Raw genomic sequence first — 19,763 nt, 5'->3', positions numbered from 1 at the left:
GGATCTTCTGATGTCATGCGTACGCTTCACCCCAGCACAAGGCCAGTCTCGAGGCAGAACACCGTTGTTTTTGATCCAAGAGTCCCCGTGACTCCCTGTGTCCCCCTCAGATCGGTACGGTATTATGACGCAAATATCTGATTACGTTCGACCAAGACCCTATCCAGAGCTGGATCAGGCGTTGCACACTCTGGGGTTTTGTACTCTTGATCAACAAACAACAAACTGCACAGGAAGAATACTTCAATCCATCAGTGCCCCGCCACAACACAAGCAATAGCGGCAGCAGCAGTACTGGCACCAGCACCAGCAACAAACGCAGCAGCAGCACTAGCAGCAGCAGCACCACCAACATCCATAGCGCCAGCAGCAGCAACATATACCAACAACATCAGCATGCATACATTTTCTGTTTTCTGGCAAGGTCAGCTGCAGACATTGCTGGGTGTCCACGAGATGATACTCCAGCACTTTGCAACTTTTCTTGACATAGCCCTAGACCTGGGATGTGAAATGGTGCAGGGCGCAGAGCTTACTGGATCGAATTTCCTTGACCAGCCCTGCACACGCCAGCAAGAGTAAACGAAACACAGGATGGAACTGGACACATTCCGATCAGATCATTCTGAATGCTTACTTCCACAAGTGTATACATCTTGCTGTTGTTGCCCCATTCCCCTAAGTCACACACTTCCATTGAAAATTGTGATAAGAAAATGCTCTGGAAGGCAACTTTAGTTGCCATGTTTGCGTTACGAGTGCTTTGCTCATCACCATCTCACGCATATTATGTCCACATTGCCTGTTAGCTGGGTTAAATCTCTGCCACAACAGTTCTGCGAGAGTGGAAGACTGTTTGAATTGCTGGGCACGTGCAGCTAAAAAGCAGCACGTGCCACGAGCAGCATGCACAAGTAGCAGAGAATATTATTTTGCTGTGACCAGCAAGTAAGTTCCGGCGTGCGCCCGCACACGCAGCATTAATCAGGAGGAAGGCAGAACTGTGCAGCATTCACTAGTACCGGTACGGTGTACTAGGCTACCGGTATACGCAAGTCAAGCAATTTTGGAAAATCTAAGCCACCGGAGAGTATTAACTAAGAAAAAGCGAGCGTACATGTTAACACTGGAGCAGCAGCAAAGTGCGCAAGTCGTCCAGCAACGAACTACAACGCCACATAGCAGTGAGAGAGCAACGCAGTGAAAATATATATAGGGCCACCTCTATAGAGGTTTGGACCGAAGCAGTCTTTCTTTAACGATCGCTGCTTGCACTCACTGCTACGACTGTGTGGTGCACTGAACCAGACAGCCAGTCACCCAGGTTCTTTTCCATGTGATCGTACGCAGGACGTTCTACATTCTGACAAATGGTATAAGTCAGATCGCCTCACCTGGGAAGGAATTCTTTGCTTCATAATGTGCTCGCAGCCTGGATCAGCTAAGAATTAGAAAACAGCTGAGTTACCTAATCTGATGCATCCTTGGGTTGGATAAGTCCTTTGGAGACAAGATCCGGAATTTCCACAGCTAGCCAAGGCCCCAGTCCAAGTGCCATTGCATGAGGAATTCCAAAACGAGGTACGTTACGTGCCCACAGTGGCTTGAAGTGATCTGTTAGACAGATCTTGCCTCCTCGGTACATCTTTGCTGTTTTCCCTTCCAGCTCGGGAAGAGCGATTTCAGGTGCCGTTGTTGGATACGTGACCGGAATATCAAACTCCACGTCGAACTCGTAACGAATAAGCTCATGGACGTACCAGCACTTGCCAAACCACTTCGTCCCTTGCTTATTCGACTGCAGGCGAAACCAATCACTGTCAGACTCTTTGTTGCTCTGTACGTAACGAATAATCGCTGAATATTCCTCCTTCAAACGAATAGGCCAATTCTCCGATTCGCGAGGGCCAGCATTCGTTTTCATCAAGGGAATCTTGGCAAGAGTCTTCTTAGTAGCCTCATCAACCATCTTTACAGGTGGAGTCTTGCACTTCTAGAGAAAAAAGTAAAGTAAGTTCTCAGCTCAAACACTTGAAACAGCCATTCAAATCAACCTGCTGATTATGATGATGGGTCTCTATTTTTTGTAGCTCAGTGTTCATTTTTTTTGTTTTGTTTTGTTTCTTTGGTCCTTTGTTTGGACGTAAATTAAAATTTTAGCTGGTGCATGGTGTGACGTAACGTTTCGAAAAAATGAAAAGATATCGAGAGGGAAAAGAATGCAAACATCCAAACAGGAATCGAAATCTTTTCTTTGACTGATTCGTTTGAAGTTTGTCCCAGAGCAATTGTTTGCAATGGATTCAGAACAGGCAGCAGCAGCTCCGGCGGTTGGCTTAGACGAGCTTTTTGCTGATTTTGGAGATGCTCCGGCTCCAGAACCCCACCAGGCCCCTGTCGTTGCGCCTGTGGAAAGAGTGCACCGCAAGGATCGGCTCGTTGCTCTGAAAGCTGAGAGTATCCTATTTTACTGTTGCTTGCTGACCGGTGATATAGTCCTCTTCCGTTCCTTTTCCTAGTAGCATGTAGTAGCGCAGGATATAAAAGTGATTCCTAGTTTGTTTAATTGATTCCGAATTATTCTCGTCACTGTCCTCTCCATCTAGCAACACAAGAATACTACTTTGTAAATTTATATGTGAAACAGTGCAAGTCTAAACATTTGAAAGTGCATAATGTACACGATACAGCAAAGGAAGAAAGCCGGAATTCTATGGCGAATTTCCTTGACATGTTCGAACTGGAAGATCGTCGACTCCGGGAGGAAGTTCGCTTGCTGAAAAGAATCAGGTATTACGCCATACATGTGCATGTACAGGAAAACTGCTCAGATCCGGACATCCCTAAATATTTACCTCCTTATCCGGGCACATCCAGCTCCCAAAAATGGCATTTCAACGGATAACGGCCCCAAAACATGTTGATTGGCATAACAAAATCTTTACTTGCGTGCAGTAAGTATGTAAGTTGTGAGTTACGGGCAATTCCTAGTTACGCGCAGTGTTCGGTCCCAACCTGCAACCCGGATCTGGGCAGTTTTACTGTACTAGCAATGCATTGAGAAACCCAGTGTTTGTCTAGCTTGTCTAGATCATAATGATAGACTGGTAACTATATCCGATATGCTAACGTGAATGTCGTAGAATACTAGACGGGCAGCATAGTAGTCCTGTAATTTGCACGGGTTGCGAGACGTATTCTGTTGAATTTCTTCAGCCGATATTTTACGGTCGGCCTTTCCTAACAGTTAATATGATTGCATGTACACCAGGGAGGCGATGCATCTAGGGACACAAAACTGGCAACAGAAATGTGAAACGAAGTGGGTTTCACTCCCGAGCTGCCTGTTCCTGTCGCCCTAGGGGACAGGGCCGATTTATGCACGCTCTCGTATGACGTCACTGGTAGGTGCCGTTTTTTGGGTCCAAAGGTCAAGGTCAAGGCTGTGACCTCGATCACGAGTTGCATAGGTCCTGGCCGCCATGGAACTTCCACCTTTGGGGTCTATGCACACATCATTACGGGTATTAAGATATTGTGTGTGGTCTCCCAAGATGCTACCACTCTGTGGTGTACATGTGCACGTGTCAGGAGAGATGTTGTGACGATGATGATGTGTTGGTGGAGAGTGTGCACGTAGAGCTAGGTGTGTTTGTACCGTGAAGTGCCCCCCCCCCCCCCCCCACACACACACACAGACATGCACTGTATAGCTCCCATATGGCCATTAGATCAACACTGTCAAGTGCAGTACGATGTACAACAATGCAGGCAAGTATGAAACGCTAGACTTGCCATGCTGGTTTGTGCATGCTTCTATCCACGGAAATGTCTACCCTGCCATGTGTTGCGTACAGCAGTGCATGCATCGGTTCAACACCGTATTTTTGACATATACATTTTCATGTTCGGGGAGGGGGGGGGGATCAATGTTACTTCACAGCGCTACCATTCCGATTCATCTAAGTGAAGCTCCGATGAAAAACGGAAATAATGTTAAAGATAGACTCGGATGGAGAGCCAATGATAAAATTATCGTAAAGAAAAGGACCAAGGAACTGGTAGAGTTAGTGGACATTATAATGTTAAAGATCTGTAGAAATTGGTGTGCTAATTCGAACAGTCTCGGTCTGATGAGGCTGCGATGTATCATTTGTCAGGATTTCCAATCTAACGAGTGTATATTGTGTTGCGACCTGGTGGTGAGGGCACTGGGCAAGCCGCACTTACATGTTGGAAATGGGCGATTTTTGGAGACTGTTTGATTGGGGTTCAGTGCAGAGCAGCAGCCTCTGGACCAAGACCATTCGTATTTGGATATGGCTACCTTTAGTTTGTGTACAAGTACTCTATTGTATTGTTTCTCTCTCTCTCTCTCTCTCTCTCTCTCTCTCTCTCTCTCTCTCTCTCTCTCTCTCTCTCTCTTTCTGTTTGCCTTTGCACCGCTCATTAGCTCATCAGCCGCAGATGTACGCCATACAAATGGTCCCATCGCACACATGTGCTTTTTCAATCGTCGCCTTTCAGTGTGAGTCCAGCAACCTTGTCCTTGAGGGGCAGGGGTCTTTCTTGCTGTTGGTCTTGTTGGAGTGGACTCACCTCCACATGATGTATGACAATTTACTGTCTGGTTTATGGAAAGGATTGCGCTATTCGCCTATTCACATAGGCCATGAGTTCTCTTTCTCAGGGTGAACATTTATATAAGCCTGAAGGGAAGATGAGAAGAACAGCGGAAAGCAGAAACGGGAGTTTGAAACAGTTCCTGGTTGCAAATTCTGGCGGCTCAAAACTGCCTGCTCAAAGTAGTCCCGGTGGCCAAATTCACGTGATGAAAGCGGTCCCTGATTGCACATCCTGCCTGTTTGAAATGCCTACTCTTTACAATCCCGAATGACACGGCCAGATCAGCATACATGTAGTTTAGACAGCCAGCGCTTGCTGCTTTTGAATCCAAACGCATGTACAGTCGTCCCTCTCTAAACCGGCACCTTTTGCTACGGCGTTTTCTGCTGGATTAACGAGGGTGCTGGATTAAGAAATCCTGCCCTCTGACCCGGCCCTACCCAATTGCATGCATGTATCATACGTCAAAACGCAGGGTTTTTCAGTGTCAACCCAAGTATTTGGTGCACGGCTTTATATTCTCAACTGTTCTCCAGGAATATACACAGTGATAAAGTGATAAAGTAAAACAGAGAACATGTTCACATGTACTCTTGCACACACACGCACCCACACACCTGAAAATTGGCAGCACACTACTCCTTGCTGTCAGCGAATTGTGAAAATATGGCAATCAGGTCTGCAGCAGTGATTGTGGCACCGCAACTCGAGTCAACTGAACTGAACTCTGAAGTGGCCCCGCGCGCGCGACACTGACCAGACTGGCCTGGCAAGGAGTGCACCTGTACGGTACGCAATTTACGACCGCCGGATTATGAAATCAAACTACGTGCAGTTTGAGCGATTCGTTTCAAAAAGTCACTGCCGGAGGCGGAATTCAAGTGCCGGATTAAGATGTAGGAATCGAACGAAAAAAATCAGTTTCGTCAGAAAGTGCGCCGGTTGGCAAGGGTTCCGGATAAACAAGTGCCGGATTAGAGAGGGACGACTGTACAGTGAAACCTTTTTAGGACGAACACCAAGGGACCGATGATGTTTGTTTGACTGTATCGTGAGGCCTGATTGTGCCCTCTGGCTATGTAGAAGGAGAGTTAAAGCCACCATGCATGCACAACACCACAGGTCAACTGGGTACCAGTTCTCCCTGCTTGGAGCGAGAGCAACATGGATACAGCTAGCAAGGTTTCGCCCCTGCTGCGCAACTGCCGCAACTGGGCCATCACAGAAGTTGAGCTTGACTCAACTTTTGCGATGCGACAAGCGACTTGGCGTACGATTTTGGCCTTTTCTACAGCAAAGTTGTACAAAGGTTCAAGAGTCGCCTATAAATTTGTACAAGTTGTACCAAACCGCGCGATTACCGTGGTGACGTACCCACCTGCATTGAACTTCGCGTCCAATTTGCAAGGCATCGTCGCATCGCTGACTTCTTCTGTGAATGGTATTCCGCGAGTTCGCATCGCACACGTCCGTTGCAGATCACGTCATATCACGTGTTGCATCGCAAAAAAAGCTTCTGTGAATCCCGCTTTACAGGGTATAGCCGTGATGACCTGGTACACACACACACACACACAAAACACCCGTACATGGTTAGTCAAGTATCATGGTGGTGGCCTGCTACAAGCAACACTTCCTAGCTGGTTGTGTTTCCAACACAGCTCTAGCCAGTGATAAAGCGAATGTGTAAACTTACACCTAAGCAGCAATGGTAGCAATACTAGTTACACCTGTTAGTGTTTGTCTACACAAGCTACACACGTGTACTGATGTCATGAACAGGAAGCGTTCTCAAGGAAATTATCACCCACCGAACCCTTAGTATGCCAGAGACTACATAGCGCATGCGTCACTTTTCTATCCTTGCTGATGTTCTGTTGTTATCACCAATACATTTATATACATGCTTTTAAACTATCAGGCCAGACTTCATTTTCTCTGTGCTGCCCTGACGAATCCATAAAGGTCGAAACAGTTCTGTGCGCAGATTGAATACATGAAAAAAATGTGCTTTGTACCACTGAGTGTTTCTATCATGCAGAGATAGGAATAGAGTTGTTTAACTCTGGATGAGATGTTAGCTCTCGGTCAAATTTCTAACTACAATGCTGATAATTGGGGAAATGTGTGTCACCCAACCTCTTCTTCGCAATGCTGATAATAATGCAGAAACGTAGAGCGCTCTCTGCTGGGATTGCAACTACATCATGGCTAGTGGTCAACCACCGGTGGCCTGTAGCGAATTCCGCGTGTTTGAGTTCTGGTGGTCACTGCCAACTTGTTTCTCCTGGCCTTTTCCCAGCACTCAAACTTTTGAATAGTGGTGCTGTTCACTAGATTAATATTGTACTATTCCTTGTCTGGTTCTCTGTCACTGTCGCTGTGCTGTACAGTGAGAGCCGGCGTAAGATTGAAGACTTCATCTTGGAGCTGTCACGAGCCACCCGCTCCACTTCTAATGAACAGAAGGTCATTGACAGTAGCAACGCCGCAACACACTGGTCTACCAAGTGCCAGGTGGGTGATGGAAGGAGGGTATGGAAAGAGAGAGAGGGTGTACGTGTGTGTGTGTGCGTGCGTGCGCGCGTGTGTGCGTGAGAGAGAGAGAGAGAGAGAGAGGCAGAGAGGGTCACAGGTCTCACCACGCGGAGTTGTGTTTTGATACGTGTGTGTGTGTGTCTGATTTATGCTTGCCCAGACTTCAGCCATCCACTTAACATCGGATACAGTTGAGTTTGTTGATGACGAAGAGGATGAGAAAGCTGAGGAGCCAATGCAGAATGGTGACACGTCGGTGCAGATATCCTCAGCGAGTGCTTCCATGTCCACTGCTGGTCTTGCTGTAAGTGAGCCTGCAATCTGTATACTTGCCTCTTTGTGTATTCAAGGGGGGGGGGGGGGTTGTACAGTGCTGGTCAATGGATCTGATCATGTGAGTCAACACTGTGCAGCTACAGCTAGTCCTGTTGTTGACCATGAAGCATGCACAGTGTAGGACACCACTAGGTGTGGAGTCATGTAATCGGATTCCACTGATCATCACTGTATAATTATACATGTAAGCCTTCAGCTTCTTACGTGTGCATTCTGCTGGAGTCCTGCACCGGCTCTGTCTGAATCTTGTTCTGTTACTGGACCCGTGTATGGAGCATTTTTTGGCAGAGATTGAGTACATGTACTACAGTTGTGCTCGGTGAAATCCAACCTAATTGACATACTGTATAAGTACAAATTTTCATTCACGAAATCTTTCGTTAGATCACTCCACACCAGCAGGCTTGTTACGTACTAAATTTCGTTTTTTGTCGAGGTCTGTCACCCTGAACGCTCAGAAAAAAGCTGTTTTAGTTATTACGTGCCTCCTAACGAATATAGCGAAAGTTAATTCCAAACGAAAATGTTGTACTTATACAGTACTCTGTGCCCTGAACTTGCACAGCCCTTGATGCTCTGGAAGTGGTATGGATGCGCCTGGACATAGTACAGTGATATATGTTTGTTTTTTTAAGAAAGAAAAAGCCCGTATATGCGCCCACCCAGTATCGCCAAGAGTACATAACCCCCCCAGAGTGTGCAACGCCGATCCAGCTCTGCATAGGGTCTTGGTCGAGCGGAATCGGATCTTCTGATGTCATGCGTACACTCCACACCAGCGCAAGGCCGGTCTCGAGGCAGGGCACCATTGTTTTTGATCCAAGAGTACCCGCGACTCCCCGGGTTCCCCTCAGATGTGTACGGTATTATGACGCAAAGATCCGATTCCGCTTGACCAAGACCCTATGCAGAGCTGGATCAGGCGTTGCACACTCTGGGGGGTTATGTACTCTTGGTATCGCCCACTACCCGTGTGCGCGCCCAGTTGCTGCGTGTCAACCCACTTGTCCCATTTTCTAGCCCACTCCATGTAAACGCCCTTGGTGGGAAGCACAGGCTCAGTACCCAGTGCATTGCATTGCATGCACAGCTCCACGTGCATGAACAGTACTGTAGTACAGGTGGAATCTTGATAATTCAAATATGGCTTAATTCGAACATACTGCTTAATTAGAAGTTTTTCCAGGACCGATTTCTATCAATACAATTCCCACATAAAAAATTCTGATAATTCGAACCTCGAACTGGATATGTCCCGGTTAATTAGAAGTCCCATAGATCCCACCTACATAGAAAATGTGTGGGATTTGTGCTGATAATTCGAAGTTAGCAAAGTGTAATTCGAAGTTCACTGTACATTGTACTGGTCAATTCAGTTTGCATGAGCAGGCTGTGCCGGTCAGTTCAGTATCCCTAAAATCTATGTCTAAGGTCCATAGCGCAACTCTGCATGACCATGAGAGCATTTTGACATACATATTGTGTTGTCGATTCATGTTTGATAATTAGAATGTCCGGATAATTAGAATTTTTTCCTGGCATTTTGAGGTTCGAATTATCAGGATTCCACCTGTATAACTATTGTACAGTGCGCTAGTGCCCAGTGCTAACCATATACGTACCTGTAGTAGTACAGCATGATGTGAACATTAGTTTGATTTCACTTATCCGAAATAGCGCCCGGGCCCAAATTGACACCCATGTTCTTGACCTTCACTAACGTTTCCGCCCAGGGCCTTATTTATATAGGCTTTTACGGTAATCAGAACTAGAGTCAGTGCCTATACCAGTCCATCAAGTTTGGAAAAAGATTTAACCTTTCTTCCATATCAGTCGAACTTTCGAGTTTCGCCTTTCATACGCAGTTTCAGTCGGTTATTGTTGATTTTGACTGGCTCGCCCGGGTTTGGGGTTAAGTTGCACTCACTTTCACTGCTGTGCCCTAATGTGTGTGTGTGTGTGTGTGTTGTGTATGTGCGTGCGTACGTACGTATGTACGTGGGTGGGCCTGTATTTGTATGCCTGCTTGGCTGTGTTTCTGTGCTTATAGATCACAGGCAGTATTCAAGCTCACGGTGGTTTCTTGATTGACACGCTGGGAGCACCACTCGTCACAGATCTACCAACAGCATCACCCTGCTTTGAGCCTCCTGCGTATCCACTCTGAAACTCTCCTCGGTGATTTATGTAGTCTGTTTCTGTTGTGCGCATGGTCATGATCGGATTGGATGATAATCGTGCTAGTCTGTGATTGGTCCACATTGCCTGGTGATATAATGTACTTCTTCTATGCATGCTATAACCTCTTGGCTTACTTGTAGCTCTTGCTGCACACACACACACACACACACACACACACACACACACACACACACACACACACACACACACACACACACACCCACACACTACCCTCTGGACCATCTCAATCTTGATACATGTACTGTAAACGCCTAAACGGGAAACCTTCGCGATCTGGAAACTTTCACGATTTTCGCAATGGGTGTGGAATCTCAATAGCAAGCCGGTGCTCAATGTAAACTGTTGTGAAAAACTGAAATTGACTCCAATCGCAAGCATTTCCAGATGCAAATATGTCTGTGTTCGCAAATCGCTACTAGTAACCAACGCAGACGTTCCTCGGTTTTCAGCAGCTTGCATGCCCGCGAGAAAGGCATCACTGAGTACAAGTGTTCACCATCATGCACCTTGAGTCGGCCATGTTTGTTTCCTTGACAACAGGTTGCTGTGGTCATTGTGTAGATTCCAGAGAGGCTTCCATCACATTCTGCCAGCTACTCAGGAAGAGATCACGGCCAAAGTTAGCAGGTATGTTCCATTGTTGCTGTTGTGGCCACTGTACTGCTGCTGTGTGCGACCCTGCCTTAACTTTTTACATTAGAATGTTGGTATTATTTCTCAGAGGTATACATTGTACGCTGCACTTATGTTCCAGAGAAGTGTGGTCTGAAATCTGCCCTGCGGCTTTTATCTCAAGCATGCCTTTTACCAAGAGTACATTACCCTCCAAGAGTGTGCAACTCCCACATACCCTGCTGTCCCGACTCCCGACAGAATTTGGAGTTGACGTCATTATTTATGATGCAATGCTCCTTGCACCAGTGATTTACGACATGTGGACGGGTGTCCACGCATCACACGTTCTCCTTTTCAATAATTCGTACAGGATCAGATGGGCTTTGGTCCACCACAGGTTCCGGATTTGTCTGATAATCCGTGTACAGTGCGCATTGCATCATAAAAGTGATATCAACTTGAAATTCTGTCAGGACAGCACCCATAGTCGAGTTGCACACTCTTTGGGGGGGGGGGGGGCCTCCAATCCATGACACACAAACAATCCTGGGCTACACCGCATACAACAATTGTTTTCCATAGTTTCACCCAGGAGGGCATCATCATGCCTTTTAGTTCAGAGAAATACTCAAGCTCCAGACAGGTACAATGTAGCTGTTTCACGTTCATATGTTTTATGGGCAGAGCTCAGAGTGAGTAGCCGAGGTGAGCTTTGCATGAAGGCAGATACTTTTGACACAAACCAGGAAGAGTGCTTAACTAGGAAAAGGCGAGTAGATTTAGAAATAGAAGTTGGACCATGATATTTTGCCTCAAAGAGGGGGGGGGGGGGGGTTATAAGCCCCTTTATCCTCCGAAATCCAGCAATGGCGTGGTTGTAACTTGTTTGCTGGGTGGTTGATGATTTAATTTGTGTGCATGTGTGTGTTTGTATGTGTTCATGTGTATGTTCTTGTGTGTGTGTGTGTGTGTGTGTGTGTGTCTGTCTGTCTGTCTGTCTGTGTGTCTGTATGTCTGTGGTATTGTGTGGTGTTGTAGGGGCGGCCTGTGCTTCAACTGTAGTCAACCTGGCCACAGTATCAGTGACTGCAAGGCGGTGAGTACTGCACTTTCTGTGTGTATTGTGTGTGTCTCTGTGCGCTCTCACCCACGCATGCATGCACTTGTTCCCGTGTGCACAAGTTCATACTGGTTATCCTAGGCAAGCACACGGCTACTTCTATTCAATCAATCCGGCATGCGACGGGTGTCTTGTTTCTGTTTTCATTTCTCTATCTGCAGCCTCGTGATGAAGGTGCAATCCAGCGCAATCGGCAACAGTTTGCCGCACAGCGTACTCCACGCACACCCAATGCAAAGTAAGAGAATGCTGGGCCCGAGAGGATTCAGTAAAATATTATGTTGTGTAGTCTTGTTTGTGTGAATGTATGCGCATCAGTGAGTCCACGACCCAAACATCATAGTACTGTACCCGAAAGGATGTGCGTTTCGACCCCGGATGTGGAAGGTCCATGTGATTCATGGTCTACTGGTATGCACACTCGCGATCATGGATCATAGCGTTGACCTGCTGGCTGCAACTTGGGCCCAAGTGCGTCCCAGACAAGCAGTGTAATGTGCAAGCGTGTGTAAATCGGCCTTGCCCCGAGGGCGACTGTAACATGCAGCCCGGGGTGGGAACCCACGTTTAGCGTGACAGTCCCCCCTCCCCCTGCACACTACGACTGCCTGGTTGACATTCATGCATTGGCTGCTTCGAATAGTGCTTGGTCTTGTACTCCTTACATCATAGAATGCGGAAGTTCTTTGCCCTAGTGTTGTTGTTGTGCAAGCTTGGACTTACTAGCTTTGAACAGATATGCCTTGCAGTTGCTAGTGGACTGTGATGATGATTTTAGGTTTGCAGCAATGGAGGACAACCTACCTGGGCGGGTGCCTTCCTGTGTTTATTTTCGTTGTTCTGTGTGTTTATGGACATGTGTGTGCATGTACGTGCGTGTGTGTGTGGTGTGTGTGTACATGTGTATTGTGCCCTGTGTAGTCGCTATCACACAGATCCAGCCAATCTCGGTGACGGACAGAGACCTAAATTCGAACCTGGGAAAATTAGGTACACACATGTCGTGTGTATTCATAGTGTAACCTGCCTACTATAGACCAGGTGCACAGTCATGATTCATGAATATTGGCTGGGTGCCAATTTAACAGATACTTTTTGTTGTTTTGACTCGCCGGAGCTCCCTGACTTATGCAGTTCGATCGGTCAGATGCTGCAGTATCTTAAAGATTGTTGATTTGGCATTTTATTTCAGTTGATCCAACATTACGTACTGGTAGATCAGTACTGGTTCAAGCAAGTCAAAAGTACATAGTGTGCCATGATGCTCATCAGTTTGAGGCATGCCGTAATGGCTTACATGTACATGATAACAATGGTGTAGGTGATAAATTCCGCTGTTCCAATCTCTCGTGCAGAGTTTCATACTCTGGTACAGTGAAACCTGTCTAAGACGACTGCTCACAGGACCTTTCAAAACGTTGCCTCTGTAGCCAGTTGGTCTCCTTATCCAGGGTCGTTTGACTAGAAATAACGTCCCTTTCGTCCTGGTTGCAGTGGTCGCCCTATCCGATTAGTCGCCAAGACAGATTTTACTGTACATGTACAGTCCGGCATTTCAAAACTATAGTCTAGACGCGTACCTAGGCAAAAACCGTTATGCCAGCATCTATACCACCATAAAATCTGTGATCACTTTGTGCATAATTTTTTCCAAATTGGGCGTCTGTTATCCAATCGTTTAGAAACTATATGAGAGTAATTGTGGAGCGGTCCTGAGCAATATTCCGAAAACTATTCTCAAAAGGTTCCCGCCAAATTTGAAATATTTCAAAAACCCTACGCGTCTATAGTTTTGAAATGGACTGTAGTACTCCTAATACCACTCACTGCACTGGCACAGTTACAGCCCTGTCTTGAATAATGCCTCTTACATGTAGGTTCTATTAGAGCATATGCATACGTTATGCGGCGGGGCTTTTTTCCAGCCGTGCTGCTACCCACAGTCAACTGGGAACTTGTGGCCAGGCACAAGGTACATGGATGTGGCTAATGGGGCTTGCAGCACGTGTGTCGGTAGTTGTAAGACGTATCTCTTCGCCCCACCTCTAGGCGCTGTATCTACTGCTGGGGTATTCCGGGTGTTAGCGGTCGCCGTGAGCTCCCTCGGAACTGGAGACGAAAAATTTACTATATTAAATACAATTTTAATATGTCAGAAAGCTCAGCGGGGAGTTGCCGTAACGATTTTATTCTAATTGAAACACTTGACGGACTTGAGCTGAACAATGTCAGGTGATACTGGTTACTGTAGTGATTCAATGGGAATCATTTTTGTAATTGTAGGATTGTTGGTACCTGTCAGGCTGCTTGTTGCCGTACATTGCCACCTACTAATCTAGGAAGGGGGAGGTGCATTCTGTGATCTGTTCCACTTCTTGGCCACCTCCTTTCCTTTCATATCATTCTGTATGTCGGTGTGTCTGCGTGTGTCTTTGTTGTGTTTGTGTGTGGCTATGGATGTGTGTGTGTGTGTGTGTGTGTGTGTGTGCGCATATGTGTATGTGCGTGTGTGTGTGCGTGTGCACGTGTGTGGGTGCGCACATGTGTACGTGTACATGTATGGTCGTGTGTGTGCATTATTTTATCATGTCAATGTCCCTCAATGACCGCAGTGCTGAACTACGCGAAGCACTGGGACTTGCTGAACAAGACGTTCCACTGCACATCTATCGTATGCGTGTGCTGGGCTACCCACCAGCGTATAGCATGCTAGATGGGCATAAACAGTACGGGACTGATAAGGTCAAGTGCACACTAAACCTCTACTCCGGGGAGAAAGGTATGTTAACATCATTCTCTCAAGCTGCCTGTTGAAATACTGGGCCCATGAATAAGTTTTCGTCCTGCGTCAGTGCACATCCCAGTGTTCACAGGTCTGGGGCTGCACACAACACAGCTGCGTCTTCTCATAGGGGACAGGCAAAGCAGCCCCTTGTCGCCAACAACCCCTTTTGGAAATGAATACTGGTGGAGGCACGCACCAAGCATATCGGTTCGGTGTATTTGTTGTGATTGAGGGACTGCAATTGGAGATTGACGGAAAGAAGGATGAATTTTGAGACGATTCCGAGCTGTCCGGAATTACTAGTAGTAGTAGCAAGAGTACATAACCCCCCCCCCCCCCCTCCAAGAGTGTGCAACTCCCACATACCCTGCTGTCCCGACAGAATTTCAAGTTGACGTCATTATTATTGATGCAATGCTCCTTGCACCAGTGATTTACAACATGTGTACGGGTATCAACGCATCACACGTTTTTCTTTGCAATAATTTGTACAGGATCAGATGGGCTTTGGTCCACCACAGGTTCCGGATTCGTCTGACAATCTGTGTACAGTGCGCATTGCATCATAAAAATGACGTCAACTTGAAATTCTGTCAGGACACCGCCCATAGTCGAGTTGGACACTCTTGGGGGGTTATGTACTCTTGGTAGTACTAGTAGGGCACTCTCTGCAACACCAGCATTTTGACATGACAAATTGGGCACTTGAGAGCAACAGATCAGATTGCATGGTGGCTTGGAGTCTCACCTCCAAAGTGTACTTTGACGAGATATTTTCTTTCTTTCGAAAATGGTTTTCTGTCGAGGTATTGGCACTGGTGCGAGTTCAGCAACTATGTGACCACCAGTCGACAGGTTTTAACCTGTTGTTGATGCTGCAGTTTCTACTGGTGGTGGTGCTGGTGCTGGTGGCCTTGACCTTGGCAGGGGCGGTGGTCGTGGAGGCTGTGACGGTGGCTGGTGATGTTGCTGTGTTGTGGGTGGTTGCTCTTGTTGATGCTGCTGACGGTGATGCTACTATGTATGTGTCTATTTCTGTGTGTGTTCATGTGTTTGTCGCAGATGAGGATGAAATGGAGGTGGATGAACCGGATCGCAAGAATACGCAAGCGGCCAAGATTGACTACACCCCAACAGCTAAGGAATGTATGTATGCGTTGTGTGTAGTCATGTACTTCAAGTAGTAGTTGTTACACAGGGAGCTCGCAGCGAGTTAGTGAGTGAGCCCCACAACAAGAACCTTACAGTTAAATACGATCGTCATTGCAGCAGTTTTTCCCAGATCAGTGCCCTTATTCTTGCTCTCAGATTCTCCCGTCGAAGTGTTTGGTTTTGATTCTGCTTGTAATGAATATGGTGAAGCTCTTTAGGAAACACACTAAATGGTCTGTTAGATTTTGTTTGCAATGCATGTAGTGGGGATCTGGGGGCACGAATCGGATGTACTGTCTTTGACCACTTTGAGGAGGGGCCGAACTACTCGCCTTCCACTGCGTTATGAGCTACATCTGCGCCTTGATCCTGGCGTACCTGCGGATGCGAAAAAGTCTGTCTGGCGGACTCTGACGCGAATGGTGAATTTTATTTTTATGGGGATTCTTAGCTGAGGTATTGTTATCTGTGCGTTATTCCCAGCGAGGTGTATCTGCTTCCCTTGCTTTTGCTCTTGGTTGTCTTATGATTACCGTTGTTCTTGTTTTTATTTATTTGTTTGCTCCGGCTGTGTGTGGGTGGGTGGGTGCGCGCGTGTGTGCGTGCATGTATGTGTGTGTGTGTGTGTGTGTGTGTGTCTGTGTGTGTGTGCAGCTATTCGTTACCCTGGCTTTAACTGCCCACTACCGACTAATGCCGTGGATGTAAGTAATGCGTCTCCAGCTTTCTTAGTGATTTTTAGCTATCGTGTTCACCCACATACAAGTGCGTGCCCTAATATGCGGGAAAATGCGTTTTTTCCCTTTCACCAGGAAACAAATGTTCCGGATATAAGGACATGTCAATATGAGTATTCAAGTCTTCAAAATAAACTCTTGGGTCTTGAGTTTTTTCCATGCCTTTTATATGTGGAGGTGCCCTTGAGAGGGAGAGAGACAGAGAGAGAGAGAGAGAGAGAGAGAGAGACAGAGACAGAGACAGAGACAGCCAGAGAGAGAGAGAGAGAGAGAGACTCGTATATATATTTTGCCACTCGTACTTAAAACTTGTACTGTCTGCTGTCACTCTTTCTGTCTGTGCTTGTGTAGAAATCTGGTTGGCTTGGCTTTCCGGCATATGGTGGCAGTGGCAACTTACTGGAGAAACCTGCCACCAGTACCACTACCGACAGCACGCCCGCGACGCCATCAGCAACTAAAGCTTCTGTGACAACTGCACAGATCTCCTCACCTGTTCCAGTTACTATCACCTCCAGCCCTGAGCCAGATACCGAGGTAAGCCATGGAAATGTACAGGCTTTTCTCTCTCTCCCTCCCTCTCTCTCTACCTCTCTTTCTTTCTTTGTGTCTCTGTGTCTCTGTCTCTCTATCTCTCTCTCTGTCTCTCTTTCTCATGTCTCGGTGACTGGAAGAAGCTCCCAGAATACGGCACCTTGTTACGATACAGTGACACTGAAGTAAAACATAGTGCCTAAAAGGATAAGGTCAGTGCAAAACACCGTTGGTGCGCAGACCGCAAAAAAAATATTGGCCACTCAAGGCACTGGTTGCAGAAACTGTTTCCGCTGATAGTGTGTGCTGAAAGCGAGAGAGAGAGTGGGCCACTGTGCTGGAATAGAACCGGAATGATAGGGTGGCGAAGAATCAGCTGCCATTGTCCGGGCTGACGATGTTACTTGGTCAACACCTCGCACCTCTCCGGATGAGAAATTTCCTCTTGATGTCCGCCAGCTTGTCTTTTAGTTGAGCTCTAGTGGAGCCGAAACTAAAGGACCCGCATCCTCATCAGCCTAAAAACCTAAAGCGAGGGTGTTGGGGATCTGTCTTGGTATTATCCTTGTCAGTACTGACAGTTGTCTCCTGTCTCCGCGCACGCCACACTGTCACATCGCATGCATTTATTCTCGCCTGCTATTCTGTGTGTGTGTGTGTGTGTCTCTCTCTCTCTCCCTCTCTCTCTCTCTCCCTCTCTTTGTCTCTCTCTTTGTCTCTCCGTTTGTTTGGTGTCTTCTCGTTGTGTTGTGTGTAGGCTGGAAGTTCTGCACCTGACCGTCGTCATTCAGCAAAGTTTGCACGCGGCGATTCTCGCAAAGACGGTGAAGACAGTCAAGATGAAACAGGTACAGATCTGTAGTGTATCTGTCTGTCTGTCCGTCCGTCCGTCCGTCTGTCCGTCTGTCTGTCTGAATACATTGCCTTGTGTTCCAAAGAGGAGGCTGCAACATTTGGGGCTCTGCGTTATTGTAGTCCTTCTGCACATCACTGGCATGGGGAAGCCTTTGCCTGCTGCCTTAGATCAGCCTTGGATCAGAACTTGTTTTTAGTTAGAAAGCTGTGGCATGAATGTGATTACGGTGGTATGAAGGCAATTACATTTTGAAACGTTTTCTTCATGCAGTGAAGTGTGCTTGCAGTGTGGGCTTGCCGACTCCCGAAGGTTTAGCAGTAGCTCAATAGCTTGCCACACTGCCATTGCCACCATGGTTGGTTCGGTTTTACCGCGTTTGGTCTGTTGCCTTACCTTGCTTTTCCATAATTTTTCATGTGTTCATTGAGTGCATTTTTATTTGTAATACAATCATTATGATGTCTTTGTTGTTTTGGGTGTTCTTGCTCTATTCAGAGGACGGTGAGATCTGCAGTGGAGATGCGTCGCCCAATGTTGCAGTTATGACCAACGCTGCATCGGTGTCCAACTCCACCTCTGAAAATGTGGCACCTGATGGTGCCGCTGCCGGTACTGCGAAGAGCACGGCTGTGTGTATTGACGACACTGACAGTGCTGATGATGGAGATGATCAAGCCGGTCGAGCACCCTCAGGACAAGGTCTGAACGGTGACGATGATGCTGCTGCAGCCAACCCTGAGCTGGCCGATTCTGAGCAAGTCATGCTGATCGACTTGAACCCGGAACCCGCAGGGGCTGTGTCTGCTGCTGCGGCTGGAGCACCGGTGATGAAGAGACAGTGGTCGACCGACTTCCCACCGGACATGGCACCGGTCGAGGGAGAGCTGAAACACACTTGGCTTCAGCTGCGTCGTATGATGAGCAAGAGTAGAGACGGCAAGGACGCAAGTGACTGACTGTGCGAGGGTAATGAGTGACTGACCGTGCGAGGGTAATGAGTGACTGACCGTGCGTGGGTAATGAGTGACTGACCGTGCGAGGGTAATGAGGTGTCGCGGCAAAGCTTAGGCAGAATACCTATCACCCTGGTGCTGTGCAGCACTCGGGCGGTACCACCACCACCACCGCTGTCATTGTCGATACTATCACCACCACCACCACCACCACCACCACCACCACCACCACCGCTGTCATTGTCGATACTATCACCACCACCACCACCGCCACCGCCGCTGTTGACACATTGCTAGGATCACTAGTGAAGTGGCCGGTACCACCAGCGCCGCCATCGCCACCGTTGCTGATACCACCACCACCACTGCCGCCGTTGATACATTGCTGGGATGACTAGTGAAGCGGCTTGGGCTTGGTACTACTACTACTAGCAGCAGTAGCAACTGCGGTGGCGGCCGTGTTGGCGGCTTTGTTAACCTGTGAGAGTGGTAGATTGCATGCACTTGCTACTCGAGTTTTCGATTGTGAATCTATGGAGGTCTGGTGCTGGCTGCGCCCTTTGCATCTTCTTGCTCTCTATTTATTGTAGCGAGGATGGACGGCTCTGTCGCGTCCAGTAGTGCTACTCCTTCTATTAGTTTGTGAATGACTGTTTTATTCCCCCCCCCCCCCTCTCTCTCTCTCTCTCTCTCTCTCTCTCTCTCTTGCTACTGTCGAGTTTCGAAGCCAGTTTCGAAGCCAGAAGCCAGTTCCTTGGTTCTGTATTATGTTGGTGTTGGGTATTTTGACTTCTGTTATAGCAGCATCGAGTGCATGATGATTGTACACTTGTACTGCAACTCTCTTGCTTTTCCATGTTTGGATTGTCCGTTCGATTTATGCTTCTGCTTTCTACTGAATTCTCTTGTTGTGTTATGTGGTTCCTGGCGGGTGCCGTAGTGCTTATGTTATTTTCATATCCTTGGTTTTATTATTTTGTCATGGTGGCAGCAGGTCTGGTGTGCACACTAGTCTTGCTATTCACCAGCAGTCACTAGTATGACTAGTACCTGCACTGCATGCAGTGTACTGCAGTAGCTGAGTTGAGTGTGACTACCACTGTGTCTGGATGCATGCGTATGTGTCATGTAGATCTACATCATGTGAGTGTGGGTGGTTGGGTGTGAGTACGAGTGTGCTTGAAATAATGGAAAAGAAGAAGAAAAAAACGACTGCTGTAAAGTCATGTATATTACTATAAAAGCCGCTGCTTACATGACTTTTTTGGGGGAACTTTTGCAGGCTTTTATCTGAGCAGGCTTCGATACA

At 47.3% G+C, this 19,763-nt stretch overlaps 2 protein-coding genes across 2 annotated transcripts; one reads left to right on the top strand and one right to left on the bottom strand.

Annotated features, from left to right (window-relative positions):
- Positions 1-696: 696 nt before the first annotated feature.
- On the bottom strand, positions 697-2,070 carry LOC135821022 (ubiquitin-fold modifier-conjugating enzyme 1-like). Its single transcript, XM_065334073.1, has one exon. It carries the CDS (start codon positions 1,967-1,969, stop codon positions 1,469-1,471), a length of 501 nt encoding a protein of 166 aa, XP_065190145.1. The 5' UTR covers positions 1,970-2,070; the 3' UTR covers positions 697-1,468.
- A 163-nt stretch (positions 2,071-2,233) lies between these two features.
- Positions 2,234-19,536, top strand: LOC135821020 (zinc finger CCHC domain-containing protein 8-like). The gene is made up of 16 exons (XM_065334069.1): positions 2,234-2,457; positions 2,748-2,790; positions 4,454-4,528; positions 7,020-7,143; positions 7,325-7,468; positions 9,551-9,654; positions 10,264-10,329; positions 11,356-11,413; positions 11,599-11,675; positions 12,359-12,427; positions 14,050-14,216; positions 15,285-15,368; positions 16,029-16,078; positions 16,463-16,648; positions 17,403-17,493; positions 17,997-19,536. The coding sequence occupies exons 1-16, from the start codon at positions 2,298-2,300 to the stop codon at positions 18,455-18,457; spliced, it is 1,959 nt and encodes a 652-aa protein (XP_065190141.1). The 5' UTR covers positions 2,234-2,297; the 3' UTR covers positions 18,458-19,536.
- Positions 19,537-19,763: the final 227 nt, after the last annotated feature.

The sequence above is a fragment of the Sycon ciliatum genome, chromosome 7 (assembly GCF_964019385.1).
Source record: "Sycon ciliatum chromosome 7, ocSycCili1.1, whole genome shotgun sequence".
In the NCBI taxonomy this organism is placed as follows: domain Eukaryota; kingdom Metazoa; phylum Porifera; class Calcarea; order Leucosolenida; family Sycettidae; genus Sycon; species Sycon ciliatum.
Note: the sequence above shows the minus strand (reverse complement) of the source record. Positions and strands in the feature narration are given on the sequence as shown.